Genomic DNA, 23,796 nt, shown 5'->3' with positions numbered 1-23,796 from the left:
ACTCGCTGCTTTACCATTGGGCCCCCTAAGGTCACATGACCCACGGCAATCAATTGCTCGACATTTGTTTTATTTTGTGGGCTGTACAACGACACAATTGGCATCATTGTTACATAAAATGTTGCTGTTTGGCATATAAATGTGTTTTGTTGTGGTTAGTTGACATTTGTCACCGTCACTGTAGCTCGTAGTGTCGGGACTTAAGTTGTCCGATAATTTCCCGGTTTTTTGGTTAAGATTGAGTGTAGTATCTCTTAGTAATGTAATTCGGGGCCCATAAATTAATTGGTGATTTGCAACTGGAACATCTTCCGTCCACTCAACATGGTGTTAAATAGTAATTCATTCCACTGTCCCATGCCAACATCTTTAGTCAAGGTATAGCATTTGATGTACAGTATAATGAATTCAGCCAAAATCGTACTAAGTCATGCAAAACGATTAATTTTGCAGCTTGTCATCTCCAGTGGACAGCCTCCGTTCATCGAGCTTCCGCTCATCGATGTCCGTTTGCGGGTCGAGGTGGCCACACTGCGCGCATCCCCTTTCTGACCACCCAAAGAAAAAGGAAGCGAATGCCGTAAAGGCGTGGAGGCAGGGACAATTCTCGCTTTGAATTCTCGGTAGAAATGAAGCAAACCAGCCCTGACAACATCATCATCATAAGCGCGGTTTCGTTTCGTTTTTTTCTTGGACCGGGCCAACGCTTTGCCGCCTCTTTCTGGTCACGTGAGTCACAAGACGCTAGCCTGGTGTTGTGTCACGTGACACGCCTCTTCTCCAAACATGTCTCCGGACTCGCGTCCAGCAGGAACGCCAACAAGTTGGACGCGGTCTCGTCGCTGACGCGCATCTGCTTCCTACAGCAGACTCGTCAACCTTCGGTCCTTGCCTCGTTTTGGGGTGTCAAATGTCACAACACGCTCACAATGCCGGGGACGACTCGGTGCTGGTAGCTTGACGCTAGCTGGCGCGTTCGGTACTGCCTGAAAAAACTCCAAAGTTATCCCAGGTGAGCCAAATTACAATTTGACCTCTTTTTCTGCATGGTACGATAAACGTATGTTAAATTAATGTTTAACTCGAGGGTCTGGTTTGTATGAATTAAACGACACCGTCGTGTTAACTCGTGTCAAGCTCAAGGCTGCTTCTAGCTTAAATGTGTAAATCAACGAACGCATTTTTAAGTGTTGTGTTTATTAATTACTCGAGCTTTCTTTTGGATGTGGGTTTTACAGTCTCATTAAAAGTCGAGAAGTTATTCTGAAGTTTTAAGCACGAATTGGCACTTGGTCGATGTTGTACATTTGCTTGAGTGAGGTTGGAATGAGCATGTCTGAAAGAGTTAAATAAAAACTAAAACAAGGTAATAGCTCCCAAAAGTTTGTTATAGTAAATAACGCTTTCCAAAATTTCAAGACTAACTGCAATGTTAACCTTTCACTTTTCTTTGTTTTAATTTCAAACGCGTACGAAAATAAAATGCTGTCATTGCTGGGGGGGTTAGAAAAGCTGTTCAATGTAGCACATTATATACGTTGTCTGTGTTTTTTTTTTTTTTTTTTTAAAACTAGCTTCTCAGTGTCTCCAGACATGTTTTTACTGCAAGCAGTGAATGACACCGGCATTGCACTTTGAACTATGGTAGCTGCAAAAAGAAATTTATTAAAAAAATAGGGCCTGCCAATAATATTGGAATTAACAATTCATAAAGTTGTTGTATAGTTACATCTCACTGAATTTTAAAGTAGTAGAAAATGATCCACTCAGTGGAATTCAAGTTATGGTTTATGGCACATCATGTGAGTTCACTCTTTAGTGTCATGTAATCATGTGGCTACTATAGTATGCACGTAATACGGCTACGACCTCCTTTTCTTCTCTTCTGTTTTTTTTTTCTTTCTTCTCAGGACATGTGTGAGAAGCAATTAAATGTGTCCTTGCAGTTAAAGAGACCTTTTGTCTACATGTGAGTGTAGCTGGACACTTTGCAGCCCTGAGCACGTCACAATGGATTGGCTGGTGTGCGCTGTGGAAAAAGACCTGGGGATTGACCGGAGGCAGGTGGGCGCTGGGGCACGTCAACAGGAGCTTGTTGCTTTGGTGCCTGTGCGCTGGCTGGCGGCTCTCCGTGACAGGAAGCTTGTGCGTTTCGTCCGCTTGGAAAATATCAGCGAGGCAGAAATCCGCACATACTTGCAGTGTTCCCAGGCTAAGCTGCCGCCTGGCTGGACACGAGTGTGCATCCAGGGTTTAAGGAAAAGCAAGCTGAGCTACAGGCTGGTCCGAGACCCGTGTCTTCAACTGAATGACTCATCAACAAAGGAGTCCTACGTTAGCACCATGCAGCATGTGTCACTGCATAATGTCAGGTACTGAACACACAAAAAGTCACACCATGTAAAGCACATAGAAGTAGCGTTTGTGGTTTTAGGGCAACTTACAGGAAGCGCTCTTTCTCAAATGGAGGGTTGTGCAATTTCACACGTACAGCTTGCTTGACTATTAATGTAACATTTAATGTTGTTCCACACCACCTCCAAGAACTAACACAGTGTTGTAAATGACCAGCGTGGCTGCATTTAATCAACTAATTTTCCATTTGCGACACATTCTGTTCTGCAAAAAATAAGAGGAAGTGTGACTTGTGTCTTGCTTATTTCTTGATTAATTTGTAAGTAACATTTTGTTTTATTCTTCAAATTAGTGACATAGTTCTAGTTTTGGGGACGACATTACTGACAGTTTTATTTTAACTCTATTTTGTATTTTTTAAATTTTCAAATGTAATACTAATTAATTGAATAGCTTCTCAGCCTCCAGTATGCATCTGCGTCTTCGAGGCGTATTTACCATAAGACACGCAGGCCCAAAGACAATTTAAATCAATTGAGGTGACAGACTAATTTTCCTTCAGCGCTTTCATGTTGTTGCAAGCGCTCTGCTTAATCCTCCAGCCAAAAACACCTAATTAGCAACTAGTTGACATCAAGCTCTGAACATCATTGTAGAGTAGTATAGTTGACTGTACGGTCACCTACCATTACTACACCACTACACCAATAAATGTCAATATCAGAGTTGAGCCAAATGTTTACATTTGGACTGGTCAAAGTTTGCCTCAATTACTGTGATTATTTTTTTCCAGGAATCTGTGGCGTGAAGCCCACTCCAGACTTGTGCAGCCGTATGCCGGAGCCAGTGAGCAGATGCATGTCACGGCTGCTGACGCAGTTCGACACTCCCTTCAAAAGCTCTTCAACTCTGCCTTCATCTCATGTGAAAAAGCGTCGCCGTCTCTCTCTCCGGCCAAAGAAAAGGAGAACTTCTTACCGTCGTCCATGTCCGCTTCTTCCAAGCCAAAATTGGACCATTTGTGTCCCAATGTTTTGTCAGCCGAATGTCTGCTGGAGACGGCAGAGATGCTCTATGTGGTTCTACCTTACACACAGTATTCACTCCATGACATTGTGTCCTTCAGCCCAGCCAAGCTTGCCAATAGTCACGCCAAAGTTCTGTTCATTCTCTACCAGTTGCTGACAGCCATGCAGGCGTGCCACACTGCAGGGCTGTCCTGCGGGGACCTCTCCCTGCTGGACATTGCGGTGGACGAGCAGCTTTGCAGCCGACTTAAGATCAACCTTGCCCATTATGAGGAACTGGGCAACGGTGATGATCCTACCAGGCTGGTACCCAAAAGTGCCCCACCAAGAGTCAATGTGCGTTCAAGCCAGGAGAACAAAATGCTTTGCAAGGACTGCTTTGATGAGCTCAAAACTTTAGTTCTTGACTGGGTCCATGGGCGGGTAAGCAACTTTTGCTACTTGATGGAGCTCAACAGGTTAGCGGGGCGACGAGAGGGAGACCCAAATTACCACCCTGTGCTGCCGTGGGTGGTGGATTTCACAGTGCCATTTGGAAAATTCCGGGACCTCCGAAGATCCAAGTTCAGGCTCAATAAGGGGGATAAGCAGCTGGACTTCACCTATGAGATGACCAAAGAGGCATTGGCGGCTGCAGCGGGCAGCGGTCTAGGGGGAGTTAGTGTTGGGGGAGACTTGTGTGGATCAGTCAGTGCAAGTGGGGCCGGACAGCCAGACCACCTCCACGTACCTCATCATGTGTCGGACGTGCTCTCAGACATTACATACTATGTCTACAAAGCCCGGCAGACACCCAAATGGGTGCTGTGTAGCCACGTGAGGTCCCAGTGGGAGCCGAACGAATACCCCTCCAGTATGGAGCGCATGCAGAGCTGGACGCCTGACGAGTGCATTCCCGAATTCTACACAGACCCCTCTATTTTCCGCTCAATACACCCTGACATGCCGGACTTGGATGTGCCTTCCTGGTGCAAGTCCTGCGAGGAGTTTATCGAGGTCCATCGACGCCTCCTGGAGAGCAGGGAGGTGTCTCAGAACCTGCACCACTGGATAGACCTAAATTTTGGCTTCAAGCTGTCAGGCAAAGACGCAGTCAAAGCGAAGAATGTGTGCTTGCATCTAGTGGACAACCACACCCATCTGACCACGTATGGTGTGGTCCAGTTGTTTGACCAGCCCCACCCACCTCGCTTATCCGCTTCCCAGTATGCTCCGGCAGAACCTCCACTCGTAGGCCTCGCTGCCCTTGACGTGCCTTCTCTACACATCCCACAAATCGACATGGCGCCCGCCTCTGTGGATGGAATGGTGCCAGAGTCCACTGGGTGTGAGTCCAGTGGCTGGACCATGCTAGACAGAGACGAAGAGCTTGAACAAGGCACTGAGGCCTTGGACTCGTTAATGTCTACAGGCTCATCTAACTCTGCCACTTGCTCTGGTCCACTGCCTAGTATCAATACGGCGGGAGGCAAGATCGGGGATGCAGCACTCATAATGTCTCACTCCCCGACTTCCTTCTCTGGTGATTTCACAAGTGCTGGGGTACGCAGCACTGTGCTCCAAAGAGGTGGGCCGCTGAACAAAAAGCACATGGAGGGAAGCGTGACCACCACCAATGCAGACGATATCAAGATCCTTCTCCCCGAGGGCTTCAATCCACTGCAGCCTTTAGAAGAGCTGGAGAAGTTGAATAATTTCCTGGTTAAGAGTCTGCACACCGAAGTGTTGCATCCTGAAGGCCCCTCAGATAGTGAGCTCGGAATGGTCGAAGCGCCGCTGTCGCTCATGAGGCTTTATGAAAGAGATATGCAGGCCCTTGGCGTCCTCATTGCTGAGATATTTTACTCCTCAAAATTCAGAGGCTTAAAACCGGGCGCCTCCCTCAGACAACGTTTCCACGCTGTTTTGAAAATGTGCTCCCTTGGCTTCCGGGACATCCCGCTTTCTTTGCATCACGCTCTTGAGAAACTGCTGCCAATAGAGAAACACTCTGGAGAAGCACATCAGTGTCAACGGCCGCTTCTTTTTAACTATGATCCCATCTGTGATGGCCTTCCCCCTCCGACTCCCTCCCAGATACTGAACACATTCATTACTCCATTTCCTTTCCCGTCCTACTTTGCAGGACTCCATCGCTTTATCTTCTCCTACCACGCCAAGATGGAGACTGTATGTAGACTCCAAGGAAGGGACGTAGTCTTCCAATTGTGGCAACAGTTAGAAACACTTCTGCGAGGCAACATTACGGCTGAGGGCCTCGAGATTCTCTTGCCCTTCATCCTGGCCCTCATGCTTGAAGAGTCCACTGCCGTCTACGCTGCTTGGTACCTGTTCGAACCCATCTCGAGAGTCCTGGGTCCCAGAAATGCAAACAAGTACCTTTTAAAGCCACTGGTCAATGTCTTCGAGAACCCTCGCTGTCTTCGGGGACGTTTCTATCTCTACACCGACTGTTTCATCCTGCAACTGATCGTCAGGCTCGGTCTGCAGGCCTTCTTGTCCAACCTGCTCCCACATGTGCTGCTGGTCCTCACCGGCTTTGAAAGCTGGACCTCTAGTCCGGCCGGAGAAGCTTGCAAAGGGATGCGGAGTGCCACTTGTACTCTGGGAGAGGAAGAGGAGGAGGGCTTTCAGGCTGGTCACGTGCGCTCCTCATCTGGATCTGTCCGCGGGAACATGGGTGGTGGCAGCGGGGCGAGCGCAGGTGTCGGGGTCGTTGGGGACGGCGGGCTGGTGGACTACGCCTCAGGCATCAGTCTCAATGACCAGGTGTTTCTCTCAGAGGCTGAGGACTTTCAGAATGAATTTTATGTGAACAGCACAGGGGGAGACAGCGGAAAACAGGTGGACCAGAATTCTGCTGCCAAGGACCAGGACCACGAGTCTTTGAGCGTGGGCAAGCTTAGCGACAAAAGCAGCGCAAGCGAACACTCATCAGGCGACGGAGACTCCATGCGGGATCGAGCCAGTCTTAAATCAGCCGACAGCAGCCAGGATCTGAAACAAGCCAGCGAGGGAGAGGAGGGAGCGGAGCTGGATGAGGAGGAGGCGACTGAGGCTCATGATTGTAAAGTGGCGGCAGATGACCTTTCAACCCCCAAACTGGAACTCTCTTTCGCTGGTTGCACGGAGGTTTCGTGTGCTACTGTTGCCACTCTGGAGAGTGAGTTTGTGAACGGAATGGAAATGGAAGAGAAAGTCATTATGGGGGACCAGGAAGAAGAGGTGGACCAGGATCCGTCGGAGGAATCGCAGGCGAAGGAGCAAAAAATACTTCTCGGTGAGATGTGAGCTTGTTAAGGGCATTCAAACGACTCACCTGTTTTCTAGGCTTTGGTCATGCGAAGTTTGCAAGCTGACCCCTTAAGTACGTCGATGTCATTTTCAGCGTGGATCAGTGGAAGGCAAAATGGCCGTGGATATTTCTGCTCAATTCATGTTTCACAAACGCAATATTAATTAAAAAAAACAACAAAACTATGTTAAGACCAGTGGGGTTATATAGAACATGTTACTGTCAAGAAAATGTTTGACTTGACTTTCCCACTAAAGAAAAATCTCTTCACACAGATACAGTCTGCAAAACTATTCGGTGGCTCTCAGCCAAACTTGGACCGACAGTGACTTCTCGATGTGTGGCCAGGAACTTGCTGCGATTACTCACAAATTGCTACATCGGTGCGTAGGCACGAATAGCATTGTAGAAGATTAAATGAGTGTCAATATCCAAACATGCTTCCCTTTTTCCTTTTGAACTCTGGTCACAGGCCCTGAAAGTCATCAATTTGTAATGCCTGGACCTGAAGAGAGCCCTCTGGAGAGTGTGGGAATGGGCAGCGTTTATGAGAAGCGATCCGTGGTGGGCGACCAGACCGCCGCGTCTGTGCTGGACTGTCTCATTTACATCGCTCAGCTTTACGGCGAACCCGTGCTCACTTATCAGTACCTGCCATACATAGGATACCTGGTGAATCTTGTTACCACTTGGTCGAACACTCACTTTGTAGCACATATTGTAAAACAATCTTTGTTAAAATGCCCGCAGGTGTCTCCGCCGTCCTCGCAGCGTCTCAACACACGCAAGGAGGCCAGCCTGCTGGGAGCTGTTGCACTCACACAGAAGATAGTGGTCTTTCTGTCTGACACCACGCTAATGGACATGCTCATGAAAATTAATCAGGATGTGCTACTGCCACTCCTCGACCTGCTCACCAACCCTCACATGGGGTAAGAGACTCTTTGAATCGCGGTACTGATTTGCTCGTTTTTGTTTGATTTTTTTCGGCTTTAGTTTTTTTTTGTTATTTACTTGTCCCCGGTTGTGCACTTCTTGCTGTGCTCAGATTCCCCAGCGGAGGGCAGACACGAACCGTGGTGTGTCTCAAGACACTCAGCCTTATGGCTCTCATCTGTCTGCGTATAGGGAGGGAGATGGTGCAGCAGCACATGGCTGACACGCTGCGCCGCTTCTTTGCCGTTTTCTCCCTGCTGCACTGTTTGCGGCCTCAGGTACTCGCTCATTTTTAATCCGCAGCAACTGACAAGTGTCTCGTCGAGTTTATTTCCAGAACCCTTTCAGCAGGCAGGCCCGTCGCGGCTAGCTTTAGAAGAAACAAAAGGCACACAGGCAGAAGAAAACACCTAAAAATAGAAACAGGCGACAGGAACTTGGAATAGAGTACCTGACAAGGAAGGAGTGAGAAAGGCAGTATGTATATGTGAGGATGTGGGTTTGCAAGACAGTTGTTCCTCTTGTGGCAAAATAGAAAAGTTTCTCCTTGTAGTACTCTTCATTCCTGTTCAGTCATGATCTGGAACTGATTCCTCCACACTGCAGATGGAAAGTGCACCCCGCAGAGTTGTCGGGGAGGTCACGGTGGTGGATGTTAGCACACCCGAAGAGTCCAGCGTGACTTATGAATTGTCTGTCCTGGAGGAACTACAGTCGGTGTTTAGCACAGAGATGGCGCATGCCTCATACATCCCCTTTTACTGCCTCATTGGTAAGGAATGCTTCATTTTAGCAGCTGACCTGTAAAATATGCTGTTGGCCTTCATTAGAGTGCGTCTGGGTTCTCTAGGTGATATGGCAATCCGAAAACTGGTTCCAAACCATGAGCTGGTGTGGCAGTTGGCCTCCACGTACCATCAAAGTGTAAGTCATGCAGTGTCAAGAGTGGACATGCCTCCATCCTCCTCTTCTGGTTTCAGCAGGCTGGCCGGTTGCAGCCCCTTCGTCTCTCCTTCCACTAGTTCCACCCAGCTCGGAGACCACCTCCCCGAGTCAGGAACTTTCGGGAGCCATCTGGTAGGAAACCGAATCCAAGTGTCCGGGGACTCTTACTATGGTGGTAGTTTGGCCAGCTCTTGGGGACGCTCCAATCATACCACCACCATTAACACCACCCCCTCTGCTGTCACAACCCCGTTCATCGGCACAACCCCTTTCTCCTCATCCTGGGTGATGGGAGCCCCTCCGGAAGACAGCGCCCTGAAGCAGGAACTGTCTCGTAGTGGACGCTCCTTACAGGGCAACTGGCTGGCCTACTGGCAGTATGAAATTGGCCTGAACCAGCAAGATTCCCATTTTCACTTCCACCAGATTCGTTTGCAGAGCTTCCTGGGTCACTCAGGCGCCATTAAGTGTTTGGCGCCACTGGCAGGGGAAGATTACTTCCTCTCTGGGGGTAAAGACAGGACAGTGAAGCTGTGGCCACTCTATAACCGCGGCGACGGCACGCAGGAAGTGGAGCCCAGGCTAACGTATTCGGACCATCGGAAGTCTGTGTTCTATGTCGGACAACTGGAAGCTTCGCAGGAGGTGGTCAGCTGCGATGGCACGGTGCACCTTTGGGACCAGTACACAGGTGAGAGGCGTCATGCTTACCTGCTCAGGCATTTTGAAGAAAATGAAAGGGGAAACGTCATACATATGATCGCGAGCACATGTTCAGGCCAGAGGCAATACCATTCAGAGACAATTATCATATATTGCAAAAAGTGCAACATGCAGAAGTAATTAAAAACATGAGCAACCAAAAAGCGAGTTGCCATTAATTTGCACTGAGGATAACTGAATTCTGGAGCCTTTTTGTCCTCTTCCTAGGAAACCTAAGGCGATGGCCTGAGGGCAAAATCTCAAAACCCATTTTGGAGTGGATGATTAGGATTATTCAAAATGTTTATAGAGGAGGATATTGACAGCCCCTGCAGCTTGGTGAATTTGTGAATACTGAACCACAAATAGGCCTGGGTTCAATGTTCTAAAAATTGAGTTTAAAATATAATTAACTGTACTATAGAGAATAGTTGCTGTCTATTTGAGGGAGGATTTATAATTCACCCCCCGCCCCCTTTTTGTTAAATCACAAAGTAACTGTGACTAACCACAGTTTTGGGAAAGCTGAGTTCAGTTTTACAGGCAACACCCTAGCACTACATTTGTTGAATCAAGAAATCACATCAATAGAATCTGCCAGAAGAAGTGAAGTAGGCTACAAGATCTCAAGAAATAACCGCATCATGCTACGATCCGAAGAAATTGCAAAAAAACATTGAAATTTAACAGTCCGGAAAAGGCCATTTCCAAGACTCTGGGGCTACAGCAAACTACTGTCAGAGCCATTATCCACAAATGGATAAAAACTGAACAGTGGCAAACATTCCCAGCAGTGGTCGACCAGCTAAAATTACGCCAAGAGTGCGACGTCGACTCATCCAGAAGGTCACAAAAAAACCAAGAACAACACTCAAAGAACTCCAGACCTCGCTGGCCTCAGTTCAGGTCAGTGTTCACGACTCAACCATGAGAAAGAAAAATGCCATCCATGGTAGAGTTACCAGGCGAAAACCACTGCTCTCCAAAAAGAACACAAAGGCATTGTATGCTACATTTACTGCACATTGCATCATACTGAGCTTTTCAAATATTTGGTTAGCTTCGAGAACAGGGGTGCCCAAACTTTTTGGACACAAGATCTACTTTTCGATCAACCAACATCCCGGGATCGCCCCTTACCAGCATGCGCGCGTGCGCACACACACGCACGCACGCACGCCATGATGAGAAACAGCCTGAAACTGAGGCATGCGATGCACTTTTGCAGCCTGTTAACTATCGTAGCTCACACGTACCGTTTTAAAGTGCTTCCCTGGGCCCTCCTAGATTTCTATTTTTTGCCCGTGCCCTCAGTGAATTGTACACAAAGCAAACTCTGAATGAGAATAATGACGATAAAAGATATAGCGCAACAGCTCTGATCACAAGCTGCAATTGCAGACTGCTGAGCGCTAACACCTTCCGGTGACGTAATCACACGCCACCGTAAGTTCAAGATTTACCTGCTTTATTTTATTTTTTGAATATTTTTTTTTGAAAATGAGACTGATAGGATGATTAGGGTGCAGCGTACATTAACACAAAAAATATATTACTAACATGTACAAAGACACAAATGGTTGTTTGTTTTTTTTCTCCTCAACACTCCTCGGATCTACTTGGGACCTGTCTTAGATCTACCGGTCGATCAGGATCGACGTAATGGGCACCCCTGTTCTAGAACATTTCTAAGCTACACAAAGTTAATGTGACATCGATTTTGTTTTTTTTGTTTTTTTGTTCCTCATTTTGTATCTCATTAACTTGTGCAGCTGTACCTATTGTAGTGTATATGGAGCTATAAAGGCATTAATATTGGAAAAAGAAGGTGCGTCACTTTCTTTTTTTTTAAATCAAGCAAATCCTATTTTCTCCTGTGCCAGGGAGGCAGATCCGCTCATATGAAGCCGTGGATGGGAAAAATCCAATTACAGCCGTCACTACCATGCCTGCGCCACACTGCAGCGTCTTGTTCGGAAGCGCCGATTCCGTCCTCCGCTTCATTGATCCTCGCAAACCGGGACTGCAGGTACTAAATTATCCACGCAAACGCATCCCCTTGAGACTGACATCCTCTCAGGAGTTGTCTAAAAGTCTGCCATTTGACAATGACAAATCTATACTCTGTGTCCCCCTCAGCATGAATTTCGGCTGGCCTACAACAACATAAGTGCCGGGCTCATCCGATACCTGGCCGTTAGTCCGACAGGGCGCACGATAGCGGCGGGGTTCTCATCCGGCTTCATCGTCCTACTCGATGCGCGGACGGGCTTGGTGCTGAGAGGCTGGCCTGCACACGAAGGAGACATTCTCCAAATGAAGGTATAATGTGCTTGTGTGCATGTGTGTCGGCATGACAAATTCAAAGAGCAAAGGTATACAGTAATCCCCCGCCTATTTGCAAATTCACTTTATCTAACCTATCCTCAGCTGTACACTACAAAACTCATGTGTTTACAGTTTTTGGGTTGTTTTTTATATCGCTCAAAGATGGCATTAGAGCCCCTTCTAAATAGGAATTGGTCTCAAGAAGTATCTTGCAGTGATACATCGCCTACGAGAGAAAAGCTTTGTAATAATAATAATTTTTATTATATATATTTTATTGATAGGCGCCTTTCATCGGGGCACTCAAAGTCAACGAACAACATCATTAAAAATCAGTACAGTAAAATAACAGAACATTTGTATGCCAGGGAGTATGCCGGGTTGTTTGCAGAAGTTAGAAGTTTTTGCCATGTGCATGTACTGTGATAGGTAAATCTTATGGCTGGGGGAGAAAGCTTCATTCTTGCTTAGTGGCCAAAGGGGCTGAATCATTTTGAATCAATTTGAATGCTACTGCAAAGCTGAATCTAGAGCAAAAATTGTATTGTAACGGTCGCAAATTGTTACATGCAATATTGTTCCACTCCTGTCCAGAAGATGGTGCTAACATGCATTACATTTAGGGTGAGAAACAGGGTACACCCTGGATGGTTACCAATCAGATGCAGGGCACAAAAGACAAACAACAAGATACAACATTCTGCACTCACATGCACAATTTAGCGTGTTCGATGAACGGGACAGGAAATTTGAGTTCCTGAAGAAAGATGTGGTCACTACTCTACCACCATGGTCCCTAAATTAGAATCAGTCCGAGTGCTTGACCTATCATATGACTTTGCGCCATAAAGGTAGGGGGTACATTCAAAGTCGGAACCGTTCGAGGATGATTTTTCAAGAAAATCAGTGAAAAATTTGTAACCCATTTCTAAAAAAAAAAGACTTTTGAGCATCGTCAATTGGCCAGTAACGGGCCATAGGGCTCCTACTGTTGGCACAGCACACTGCCTACCAAAGCTTTGACCAATTTGCAAACATTGGCTGCCATCACTTTGCAATGGTTATCAGAGGGATTTTTTTGGAACATTTTATGAAAAGTTAACTTATCTATATGGGACTCATAAGTCATTTTCTGATACTAATAAAAAAAGATGTGCCACTTCAGTCTAGTTTAAAAAATATATATTTATTTAGTGCGTGCGCGTGCGTGCGTGCGTGTGTGTGTGTGTGTGTGTGTGTGTGTGTGAGTGTGCGCGCGTGCGGGCGGGCGTGTCTGTGTGTGTGTGTGTGTGTGCGGGCGTCTGTGTGCGGGCGTCTGTGTGCGGGTGTGTGTGTGTGTGTGTGTGTGTGTGTGTGTGTGTGTGTGTGTGTGTGTGTGTGTGTGTGTGTGTGTGTGTGTTTGCAACTCCATTCTCTGAATGCGTCTCACTGTTTGAACAAGGCGTGGGCTGGAAGACTTCGGGTCACACCACTTGTCATGTATTTGGGCAGAACAGTCCAAAAAATAAAATAAGGCACCTAAAGAATAGATATTTCTCAAATACATGCATTATTGCATTGACCAGTGTGTGAGTGCCAGTAATTGAATCGTTAAGTTGGATCCTAACCTAGTTACACACGCAATGATTTCGCGTAAATATGATACGGATTTGGTGTGTACACAACTATGGACCGTGGTTCCTCCAAAGTCGAACCCCCCAGAGGTTTTTCAATTTAAAGTTCACCTATTTTGCTGTTCATCTTTAGTTTTGTTATTTCTAACGTCGCCACCTTAGGCGCACTGATTGAAAAAGCAGAATTGAATTTACTGCTACATAGGCGACAACATGAGAAATCTATTTAAATCTGAATTGTAATCACATTTTGTCCAGCAAATGCGACGATAAATACAGTACATTAGAAAACCCAGTCCAGAAATATGTATTAAAAGTCCACTTGGTGACAATACCCTCTACAAACCTTCTACAACATAACCGTCAGTTGTCTTCAAAGGGTGACAGCAATTTACTTCATTTTTAATTTTATGTTACAGTGGTTAATCTCTTTTCTTATTTGTTGTCAATTTGAGCCTGCAATAGATTAAATTGACATTATTTCGAATGGGGGGTGGATACAACTAGGCTGGTAATTAGCGTCACAGAATTGATTGTGGTTTAGTTTGGTGCTTCATCAGTATATTTTTTTGTTGTTGTTGTCAGGTTTCATCAGATGTGTTCATCTCCGAGCTTTTATTTTGACAGGGTTGTAGGTTACGGATGCAGGGAGGGTGGACGAATATTGTACCCAGCCAATGTGCTGTCAACAGACCAAAAGGATGAGCAAACTTTATTTAACCTCAGACTGGGTCAAGGATTGTGCCTGTGCTTTTAAAGGCCCGGGTTCATGCAAATATGGACACAGGTTACTCATTAGAAAAGGAGCTCGGCGGCTCCCATTGGCACCCCCGGACTTCTTTTTGGTGTAATGCAAGCACGTACGCTCCCTGCTTTGTTGATGATGGAACACTGGATGATGAACATTTTGTATTTTTGCAGTCACTCTCAAACTTCGCTGGTGATGACACGGGGCCACGTGGTTTTTAATTGGAGGGGAAAATGTTGAGGCATTTTATCTTAAGTAACTTGCACAATAGGCAGACAACGTGAGGAGCGGCACAGTTTATAGCAAATTGTTATCATGAAGAGGACAAACGAGTTCATGATGAATTTTGACATTTGAAAAACCCAAAATAACCTGGCCTTTAAAATTCAACTAAAAAAAAAAAAGCGCGCTTGCAACAGCAGTTGCCTTGAGAATAAAATTACAATAAGATAATTTGCCCATTGCATGGGGGGGTACTGATCCATCTAAAATCCTGGCGTCTTCCTACACACAGCAGATGTAAATGTAGAAGAGCTAAATCTGTATTGCGTCTTGTTTCAACGTGGTGTGGTTTTTGCAGTCCATCTTGTATTGGAAAAGAATTTTAGCAGTGGCAAGCGATACATTTGTTCCTCGGGCCTTCAGTGAGGATTTATCAGACTTAATCCACCTTTTAATACCCCAGCAATCATTTCACAGACTCGCAATGATCGAAACCGTAAATACAAAGCAAAAATGCGATACAAAATGCACTCATGGAATATTTCAGAATTGATATCAATCGGTAGTGGGAGAAAAATATTCATATAAAATAGAGGTGAAATGATAAATCGGTAAATACTGAATTTTTGAAGTTATTGATACTTGATAATGGATTAATCGTTGAGATAACTTTTGTTTTTAATTTAAAATTGTCGAAACTCTCGGAATTTCCGTTTCTCAACATTAAATATTCAGCATTTAAAATAGGTCTTGCGCAGGCTTTAATTGGCCAAGCTTAACAAAAATATGAAAAAAAAACCCTGATGTGCTAGTTAAAAAAAAAAAGACATTTTTTAAATCGGCGACAAAAATACAATTTGGGACATGGAAAGCCATCTCTGATTAAAATTTGCCATTGACCAGCGTCAGCGTAAATGTTCTCAGTTGCGCGGATCACGACGGATGTTTTCCATCAATCTAAAAACGAGGCCTTGATTGGCATCTTCAATAATTAACCCCTTTCACTCGTACGTTTCACCCTCCAGGCAGCTGAAGGGAACTTGGTCATCAGCTCGTCCACCGACTACACCCTCGCTGTCTGGAAGGACCTGGAGCAAAAGCCCCTACGTCTATACAAGTCTCAGTCGGATCCCGTTCACGCCTTGGACTTCTACAACTCTGAGATCGTTACGGGCACCATGGCCAACAAGGTCGGCGTTTACTCGGTAGTGGACATCTCGCTGAGCCCTGTCAGCAGCACCAAGCTGAGCTCCGAGAACTTCCGCGGAACGCTCACCAGCTTGGCCGTGCTGCCCATAAAAAGGCTGCTGCTGCTGGGCTCTGACAACGGCGCCATCCGCTTACTGGCTTGAGTTCCACTGTTCAACTTGAACAAGCAGCAATCGATTGAAAAATGTTCATGTATCGATAAGTTCTGTACATGTTCGAAAACTATTTTTGGGCATCCGACGATTCTATCTCAAACTATTTTTGGACCTGGTCTGTGATTGTATTCCACTACAGACTTGCTCAGGGACCACTTGTTTTCTTCTCTTTCCAAAAGGGGTGGGCAACCTACAGCCCGCGGAGCATTTGCGGCCTGTGAGAGAGCATTGGATGCAATTCTAAACACAAATAAAACCTCAGAGGAACTATTATTTAAAAGGAAAAAAAAAGCCCCAAAACATTCAACCCACAGATGCTTCGTATAATATATTAATGATACACACGTATTCAATCATGTTTGTCATATATTCAGTATGTCCCACCACTGAAATCAACACTTAGGCAACACCCACAAAGATGACCTTTTGACCTACCCTTTACCTGTGTCCAATGCACTGACTAAACTATGCAGTATTTCTCGATCAAATCTTTTTGTGTGTGTGTGTGTGTGTGTGTGTGTGTGTGTGTGTCTTTGACTTATTGTTTCGTCTCATGTTAAGGTTAAAAAAAAAAGTGCAGGCTGCCTCGCGTGAACATTGAGATTCGATGGTTAAATGATTTTAATCCATGAATAAAATTATTTTTAAAATTGTTTTCTGAACAGTATTGACCTTCTCAATAGTCTGACTAACGCCAAGATTTTGTACTTGAACATTTTTACGCAATGGCATAAATCATTCATTAAAGGTCAATTCTTGTCCGGAAAATACACTCTTAAAACACGGCCTTTCAGTTTTGAATTTCACTTCAAACGGCTTTGTATGCTTCTGCTGTCTATTGTATTTTTCCAATCTCAAAAGCCCTGACACATCAATGGAACTTTCTTTTTTTTTTTTTTACTCCCGCTGAAGCTCCATAATCAGGAATTGACGCAATGGTGTGTTTTAATCTCTGGTTCGTCATCGGGTATTGATCAAGAGGTCCATGGTTACATTTATTTATCATTTGGTTAAATAAAAACAAATGTCTCAATGTGTTTTTTTCCTTACTATTTTGTGTGTAAGTGTTTGGTATTTCCACTCGGGCTGAATTTTGGACAAAGTTCCCTGGCGTGTTTGTAGAGAAGCGTCATGTGTTCTCTTACGTTAGTACTTAAATAGGACCTAAAGTTGAGAAATGGTTTCAAAAAGCAAAGCAAATGTTCCCTTATCTTCATGGAATGACTCGTCATTTCCGGGAAAAATCCAGTGTGATTCAATTTTTTTTTTTCTCCCCACACAAAAATTTGGCTACGTTCGATTCACTTTGCCAAGGAACCCGTTATTTGATGTATGATTGTATATTTGTATATTAATCGGTGATGCTTTTGATATTGAGCAGTGCATGAGGTTCGGAGTGCTTCATTTACAAACAAATAGCGGCTTCAATGAGGCCCCGATCAATGGGGGTTGATCTTTAACCGTTTGCCTTGCAATAGCCAATCTTTGACTCGCAGGAATTCTGCCATCCACACTCACTTAGTCGCGCCTTTTTTGGGGGGACAATACGCCAGCTTTTTTTTTTTTTAATAGTAATTTTAATTTAAGGTAAGATGAAAATACTGAATATACCGAAAATATTGCATGTTTGTGTGTTGAATGTTTACTCTGCTCTTGTTGATCTGTGGTGCATTCAGACACAAGGCCAAGGCCTGACATAAACTAACCGATCGCACAACTAAATTCTACTGGATGCTTTCCACCATTTGCAGCATTTCTTACAGTTTGAAAAACAAAAATCAGTCCTTGAAATGTTTTTTTTCTGAATGTTAAGTAACATTTGATGTGATGCCACATTGGGATTGAGAAATTTCAAGATCCGGAATTGTGTTTTGTGATTCTGATGTTTCAGGTAACTTAGTTTCCAACAAAGAAGGGCGACTTGACAGTTTTTTAAAACCAGCGAGAAGAATTAAACCCCCCCCCAAAAAAAAATCTATAAACAAAGGTGATCTACTGTCACCGTGTTCTCCCCACTCCAAAAAAAAAACAAAGTAAAATTCTGTGCATTATCCTATCTTTTCCAGTTACGTTCCATTCGAACATGGACCTTCGTTTGACACTCCTCTTCATCTGTCTCTACAACCAAGGAGTGACTGTAAGTCATCCATGTGGCACCCAAATTCTCAGTATTTCCTTTCATAAAATTCAAAGACTTTAATTTGTCAACAGAATGCTCAGGTGGCAGAAGAGGAGTCGACGCCATTGGCGCCTTCCAGCCAAGAGGTCAGTCTTTTTATTTGCGTTTTTGTAAAAGTCAAGACATTGATTAATTCAGACAAGGGGGGAAAAAAAGGAACCTGAGACCCATTTATAATGACTGCAACAGAGCAGGAACATGAGAACCCCCCCACCCCCATTGCTTTATTCAGGGGAATTGATTGGTACCTACAAGAATGTGTTCATGTCTTAGCCTAAAAAAATGCTTGCTTCTGGCATGAAATCATTCGCAGTCTGATTGGAAAACACATGCAAGTAATGTGTGTTTTTTTTTCCAGTTGTCATGAGCTAATTTAGCATTTTTGTTGCTCAGTTAATAATGTTAGCAGAACGAAGGGAAAGGGTAGTTTTGATGACTTAAGTCAAGCTCAACCAATATCATGCGACGTATTGTCATCTGCTTTTTCTTACAAGCATGATGGATGTTGATTTAAAAAAAAGGGTCAGTCTTTTTTTTTCTGTGCAAGCTTTCTAAACGGTTACGACTCACACCGCAGTTTGCGAGGCAAAATTTCCATTTTGCGCCTCATCAAGACACATTGAATAACAAAACTGAGAATTAGTCGCTGAAACAGTCACAAAAAGCGTCGCTGAGCTGGGCGCACGTGTGCCAAACCACGTTACCATCCGTAGGTTGGCGGAGGTCAAGGGAAGCACCAGTCCGGAGAAACACGTGGAGTCGTTCCTAAGTCAGTCATCATCTTCTCTGTGGTAGCGAACATGCTACATTTCTGACAAGTATATTTTTCACAAAGGAATGACGAATAAAGGCGGATAAGATTGACATTGTTAGTGCGTTTAACACCGGAATTGAGTATTTTAGTGATCGAGTACACTTTTCACAGAAGTCTGGCTGCAACCATGTTAAAGCGGAGAGCATCTAACTTTGAACAGCAAATTAAGAAGTGTCTGGACAATGGAGAGTAAGATCATACTTGCAAAACAGACCCAAAACTGGAGAGGAATTTAATTCCGCCATGTTGAACGTCAGCCAGGAGAAGCCTATAAGGTTAAAAATATATTTATACAGTGCAGTATAAAATATTTACAATATCAGTAAAGTTATTTGTTTGTCTTCACAACAGAGTCCTAAGTTTTGATTTTGATGTTTGAGGTCCACACAATAAATATTCTCAAAATGATGTTACTAGATTTTTTTAAAAATGAATGTATCTTATATCCAGTTTGCTGCTATCCACAAAGTAAATTTAAGAAAATAAAAACTGTCGATTATATAAAAAAGAAAACCAATCATTCATTTTAAAAATATTGTTGTATTTTGATTGTTTAATAAAACCTTTGCCTCAGGTCACTGGGATTACCCTGCCCCCCCAAAAAATTCTCAAAGTTCGAAAGTTGCTCCTCAAATAAAGTCATTGATTCACTAAATTGCTCCTCAAAGAAACAAAAAATATTCTCAGTCTTGTAAATTGATACAAAGTACATTTGAGAGTCTCTTTTTTTTTTTTTTTAACTATTACTTTATGACAGGAGTTGAATCAATACTTTTATTAGAATCTTTTTATTTTCCCCATAAGTAAGAGTGTGAGTACTTTTGACATCTCTGCTATATTCACCTTGCTAAAAACGGCTTCCAGATAAACGATAAAACGCCGGAGCCTAGCACGGTCAGCACCACTGCCAGTCCGCTTCTGTCCATGGCGACAAGCGCACCAGGCGAGGAGGACTCTTCAGAGGAGGACGAGGGTTGTGTGTCCATTGGCCGGAACCCCGAAGCCACCGATGCCATCGCCACTGCCATTCGGAAGTTGGGCGTGCAGCTGCTGCAGAATCTCAAGACGACGCAAGAGCAACCCAATGTCATCATATCGCCTTTCAGCATCGCCTTGGCTCTCTCCCAGCTGGCTCTAGGTAGGCTTTTAACACCCTCACATATGGCATTTTTCACACATTTGACACAGAGCGTATTAAAAATTGGGCTGCCACTGATGATTAATAATCGATTAATCTTGTTGATTATTCTGTCGGTTAATCGATGACTTAGATTAAAAAAAAACAACTAATAATTTCCATCCCTTTATTCAATACCATTGGACTTCAAGACACGAATGCATTTTAGAAGTTGGCAACTTGTCAAACAAAGATTGGAAAGTGAGGCCATGCCACCTTAATTTCAGATTAGTCTTGTGTTGCATCTAACTTGAGAGGTCGTGACATGGACAGCACTTACTGTACTTGAAATTCTATGGACTGTTATCGAGTACCTGTATTTGATTTGTGGATGGTTGTTTTTAAAATCTATTTGAATTAATTTTGGTTGAGTTTTTAACTATAAAATACCTATTGTGATGTTTACATTTTTGTTTTATCTTGAACACAACAAATACATTCATTTTCTGAACCGCTTTATACTCGCGCGCGTGCTGGAGCCTATCCCACTTGTCTTCGGGCAGTAGGTGGGGGACACCCTGAACTGGCCGCCAGCCAATCGCAGGGCACACAGACGAAAAAACATCCGCGCTCACACACACCTCGATGGACAATTTAGAGTGTTCCATTAACCTGCCACGCATGTTTTTGGAATGTGGGAAGAAACCGGAGTACCCGGAGAAAACCCACGCAGGCCAGGGGAGAACATGCAAACTCCACACAGGGAGGCCGGAGCGGGGATTGAACCCACGACCTCTGCACTGTGAGGTTGACGCGCTAACCACTGGATCACCAGGCCGCCAACAAAAAAAATACACCCCCTAAAAATTCCAACTCATAGTTAAACTATCTGTCCAGCCATCCATTATCTAAATCTCTGGAGCCTATCCCTGCTGTCTTTGGGCAGTAAGTGGGGTACACCTTGAACTGGTTGCCAGCCACTCGGAAGGCACACGAACAACCATTCACACTCACCATCACACCTGGGGACCTTTTAGAATGTTCGTGTTCATATGTGACCTCGGGTTCAACATTTCATAGCTCCGTCACGTGCTCTTCTTCCCAGGTGCTGTCAACGAGACTGAAGAGCTGCTGATGCAACATCTCCATGGTAACACCATCACGTGCTTCCACCATGCCGTCCATCACATCTTGGGGCAGCTCCGAAACAGTGACTTGAAAATCGCCACCCGTATCTTCCTGCGTCGAGGTCCTAAAAAAAAAAAAAAAAGTGTATTTAATTCATTCTTCATGATTTTAGACTTTAGTGCAAACGTAGGACTTTTGTTTTAGGGTTTACGCCAAAGGACGACTTCCTCCAGGAATCTAAACGCCTGTATGACTCTGAGCCGGCCGTCCTGGAGAGCGTGAAGCAGCTCAACGACTGGGTGGAGAACGCCACCAACGGGAAGATGAAGGACTTCCTGTCTGCGTTGCCGCCCAACATGCTGCTCATGCTCATCAACGCCATCCACTTCAAAGGTTAACCATCATCCCAGCCGAAGAAGTGGCTTTCTTTAACTGTGACGTCCCTCCTGTTTTTGCAACAGGGGAATGGGAGGCACGTTTCGATCCGCGCTTTACCACCACGGGTGCATTCTTCCTGGACGACAAGCACATGGTCAATGTCGACGTCATGGAAAGCTCCAAACATCCTTTGAGTTTTCTTTTTGACAGTGAACTCGAGTCTCAGGTAAGAGAAATGGCCGACCCTGAGCTGGAAATAAAATGGCTGGATTTTGCTGCTTAATTCATATCCCACAAACGCAATATTAATCAGAATACTGCATTTAGACTAGTCGGAACACATAGAGCATATAATACAGAAAATTACCAAGACGTTTTTTGACTTGCCTTCTCCTTTAAGCGTATATTCTGGTCTCATACAGTTATGTTATCCAACTTGAAATTTCACACAAGGCTTTGCAACAACTTCTTAAATTGTTGCTAGAATGGCTTTATTTCAGTATTGGTGCCTGCAATTTAGCAAGTGAGATAGCTATATTTTGTCTCTGTGGTTGTTTGCCTGCCATAAAAACAACACAGCTTTCATCTCAGTCTCATCAGAAATAAAACTGCCTCCAACTCATCGATTTACATTTTTATGACGTTTTGTTCTTCCCGCGCAGGTAGCAAGCTTCCCATTTGTGAAGGGGATGAGCTTTTTAGTAATCATGCCCATGTCCGGCCATGTGAACGTGTCCTCGCTTGCTCCCAAGCTGAATATTACCAGCATTTATGCCCGTCTGCCCAAGCAAAGAGTTGTTCACGTGAAGGTCCCCAAATTTAAGATGGAATATGCTCAGGAGCTGCAGGAGGTCTTCACAAAATTGGGTAAGTGACAAAGGTGGGAAGAAGTCACACATAAGCAAGACATGAAGTCAATCTGAAGTTTTAACCTTCAAGTTTCAAGCAATTCCCAAGTTACTGTGGAAAAAAAAATGTTAGACTGATATACCATCCATCCTACATCCAACCCCTCTCTCTCTCTCTCTCTCTCTCTGTTTTTATTATTTTAAAACAAAGCCCATGACAAAAAATGTGCCACAAATGCTATGAAACACTCCTAAAGAGTATTTAAATCGGGTATTTCTCTCTCATGCATTTCGCTAATCGCAAAGCTCAAGCGGGATTACTCTCTTAGTCTTCATTTGTGTCTGCATGACTGATACTGTCTCCTAGTGGCCAAAGCAGAAATACCAGAAGGAACAGCACAATGCAATAATTTGCAGCATTATACAATGCGAATGAAGGACTAACTCTCTGTATTGCTTCTATTTCATTATGTTATCACTCAAGTTTTATAAACTGCTATGTTATAGAGTGCTATTTTCCTGATTAAAAAACACAACGACAAAAATTTGTTTTTTGGGCGGCATTGCCATTGATTGCAATGAGGAGAGATGATTTGAGCCTAGTAATGTTTTCAACTCGCATCTCAGACCTCCACTGCAAATAACTTCTTTCAGAAACAAAGCTGGCAACCTGTGTTGATAATACTGAATTGCAATTATAAATAGGCAATTGTTTCAACTCCAATTCAAGTCCTGAAAGTGGCAACTAAACACTTGACACGAGTCCCTCACTGATCTTGTCCCCCACGCTAGGCCTGGGAGACATGTTTTCCAGCCCCAATCTGGCCGACATAGCCGACGGCCCACTGCTGGTGTCCAGCATCCTACACAAAGCCGCCATGGAGATCAACGAGGAGGGAGCGGAGGCCTCCGCCGCCACCACTGTTGTCATCTCACGCTCATCCAACCCGGTGTTCTACCTAAGCCACCCCTTCCTCTTTGCCCTTGTGGACGATAAGACGCATGTGCCGGTCTTCATGGGCGTCATCAACAACCCCAATCCCGGTGCGCCGGTTTTACCGAGAGGAGAATCCAAAAGCATGGAAAAAGATGTGCTGCAAAATGATAAGAATGAAATGGCAGCATTTGGAGGCCCTCCCAAGTAGCAACTATCACATGCACAGTGGCCATTTGTTAAACAAAACAAAAACACGTCGAAGAGCATTGTGATTGTACAATACGAGAATGCTCAATTAAAATGATGGGAAAACGTCATTCCGTGTTTCATTCGTTGAGGTTTCCACCATTATATGTGAACATAATATTCCAGTAGAAAATGTTGGTGTAGATGCAAAATCATGATGATGTATTTTTTAATTACAGTACCAAAAAAACCCCCTGTATCCCTCCGTTTTGAGTTTATTACATATGTCTGGCCAAGTTGATATATTCAGCCATTCTGTATAATTTTACATAATAAAATACAGTGAATAAATACATGTGGTTGATTTGAAATAATCTGTCGTTTTTAAAGTTGCCATGTTGTGTTAAGTAATTCACTGTGCTGTGAAAGATCAACGTGTGTGCTCTGCGAAATTCTATACCAGTGGTCCGAATATAGGAGAAGGGTCCAGCTGCAGACCTGGAGGAGGCCGATTCAGGGAAAGGTAGGTTTAGGCAAGTAACGTTGCGCCGGATATGACGTCAGAGGAATGATGCCCGAGTCCGAAGTAAGTCGCATGAGGATCTTAAAAAGTTTAAAAGGCCCTGTAATTGTAAGATAATTTAACAGCAAAACCTAACCCTAACCTAATTTT

The 23,796-nt window shown here is 44.3% G+C and overlaps 2 protein-coding genes and 1 long non-coding RNA gene across 6 annotated transcripts; 2 read left to right on the top strand and 1 right to left on the bottom strand.

The window, feature by feature from the left end:
* Window positions 1-53: 53 nt before the first annotated feature.
* On the bottom strand, window positions 54-2,284 carry LOC109518465 (uncharacterized). The gene is made up of 2 exons (XR_002168773.1): window positions 2,197-2,284; window positions 54-986 (listed from the first exon to the last, which is right to left on the bottom strand). It is a non-coding gene; the product is annotated as an uncharacterized LOC109518465 (long non-coding RNA).
* On the top strand, window positions 901-16,570 carry wdr81 (WD repeat domain 81). 3 transcript variants are annotated; one of them, XM_019874285.1, is made up of 12 exons: window positions 901-1,012; window positions 1,911-2,372; window positions 3,149-6,663; window positions 6,954-7,061; window positions 7,151-7,350; window positions 7,429-7,610; window positions 7,727-7,892; window positions 8,221-8,386; window positions 8,465-9,250; window positions 11,145-11,290; window positions 11,401-11,583; window positions 15,198-16,570. In XM_019874285.1, the coding sequence occupies exons 2-12, from the start codon at window positions 2,011-2,013 to the stop codon at window positions 15,522-15,524; spliced, it is 6,141 nt and encodes a 2,046-aa protein (XP_019729844.1). In that variant the 5' UTR covers window positions 901-1,012; window positions 1,911-2,010; the 3' UTR covers window positions 15,525-16,570. The 3 variants fall into 3 exon arrangements, with proteins under 3 accessions (XP_019729844.1, XP_019729846.1, XP_019729845.1); XM_019874287.1 differs by having other exon boundaries at window positions 906-1,012; window positions 1,980-2,372; XM_019874286.1 differs by having other exon boundaries at window positions 926-1,012; window positions 1,947-2,372.
* Window positions 16,571-16,802: 232 nt separating this feature from the next.
* serpinf2b (serpin peptidase inhibitor, clade F (alpha-2 antiplasmin, pigment epithelium derived factor), member 2b) lies at window positions 16,803-23,373 on the top strand. Of its 2 annotated transcripts, XM_019874289.1 has the most exons (10): window positions 16,803-17,123; window positions 17,428-17,523; window positions 17,603-17,673; window positions 17,748-17,801; window positions 19,394-19,667; window positions 20,752-20,895; window positions 20,979-21,167; window positions 21,236-21,378; window positions 21,815-22,019; window positions 22,793-23,373. In XM_019874289.1, exons 3-10 carry the CDS (start codon window positions 17,620-17,622, stop codon window positions 23,143-23,145), a joined length of 1,416 nt encoding a protein of 471 aa, XP_019729848.1. In that variant the 5' UTR covers window positions 16,803-17,123; window positions 17,428-17,523; window positions 17,603-17,619; the 3' UTR covers window positions 23,146-23,373. The 2 variants fall into 2 exon arrangements, with proteins under 2 accessions (XP_019729848.1, XP_019729849.1); XM_019874290.1 differs by lacking the exon at window positions 17,428-17,523.
* Window positions 23,374-23,796: the final 423 nt, after the last annotated feature.

Source organism: Hippocampus comes, unplaced genomic scaffold (genome assembly GCF_001891065.2).
Source record: "Hippocampus comes isolate QL1 unplaced genomic scaffold, H_comes_QL1_v1.1 scaffold125, whole genome shotgun sequence".
Lineage (NCBI taxonomy): Eukaryota > Metazoa > Chordata > Actinopteri > Syngnathiformes > Syngnathidae > Hippocampus > Hippocampus comes.
This window is presented reverse-complemented; position numbering and strand designations above follow the sequence as displayed.

Bases quoted from the DNA above. Each gene is read 5' to 3' on its own strand.
- serpinf2b (XM_019874290.1), top strand. From the start codon at position 17,620: ATGGACCTTCGTTTGACACTCCTCTTCATCTGTCTCTACAACCAAGGA. The intron at 17,674-17,747 runs GTAAGTCATCCA...ATTTGTCAACAG, and splicing joins TCTACAACCAAGGAGTGACT to AATGCTCAGGTGGCAGAAGA. The intron at 21,379-21,814 runs GTAAGAGAAATG...CTTCCCGCGCAG, and splicing joins ACAGTGAACTCGAGTCTCAG to GTAGCAAGCTTCCCATTTGT.
- wdr81 (XM_019874285.1), top strand. From the start codon at position 2,011: ATGGATTGGCTGGTGTGCGCTGTGGAAAAAGACCTGGGGATTGACCGG. The intron at 2,373-3,148 runs GTACTGAACACA...ATTTTTTTCCAG, and splicing joins GTGTCACTGCATAATGTCAG to GAATCTGTGGCGTGAAGCCC. The intron at 7,611-7,726 runs GTAAGAGACTCT...TGCTGTGCTCAG, and splicing joins CTCACCAACCCTCACATGGG to ATTCCCCAGCGGAGGGCAGA.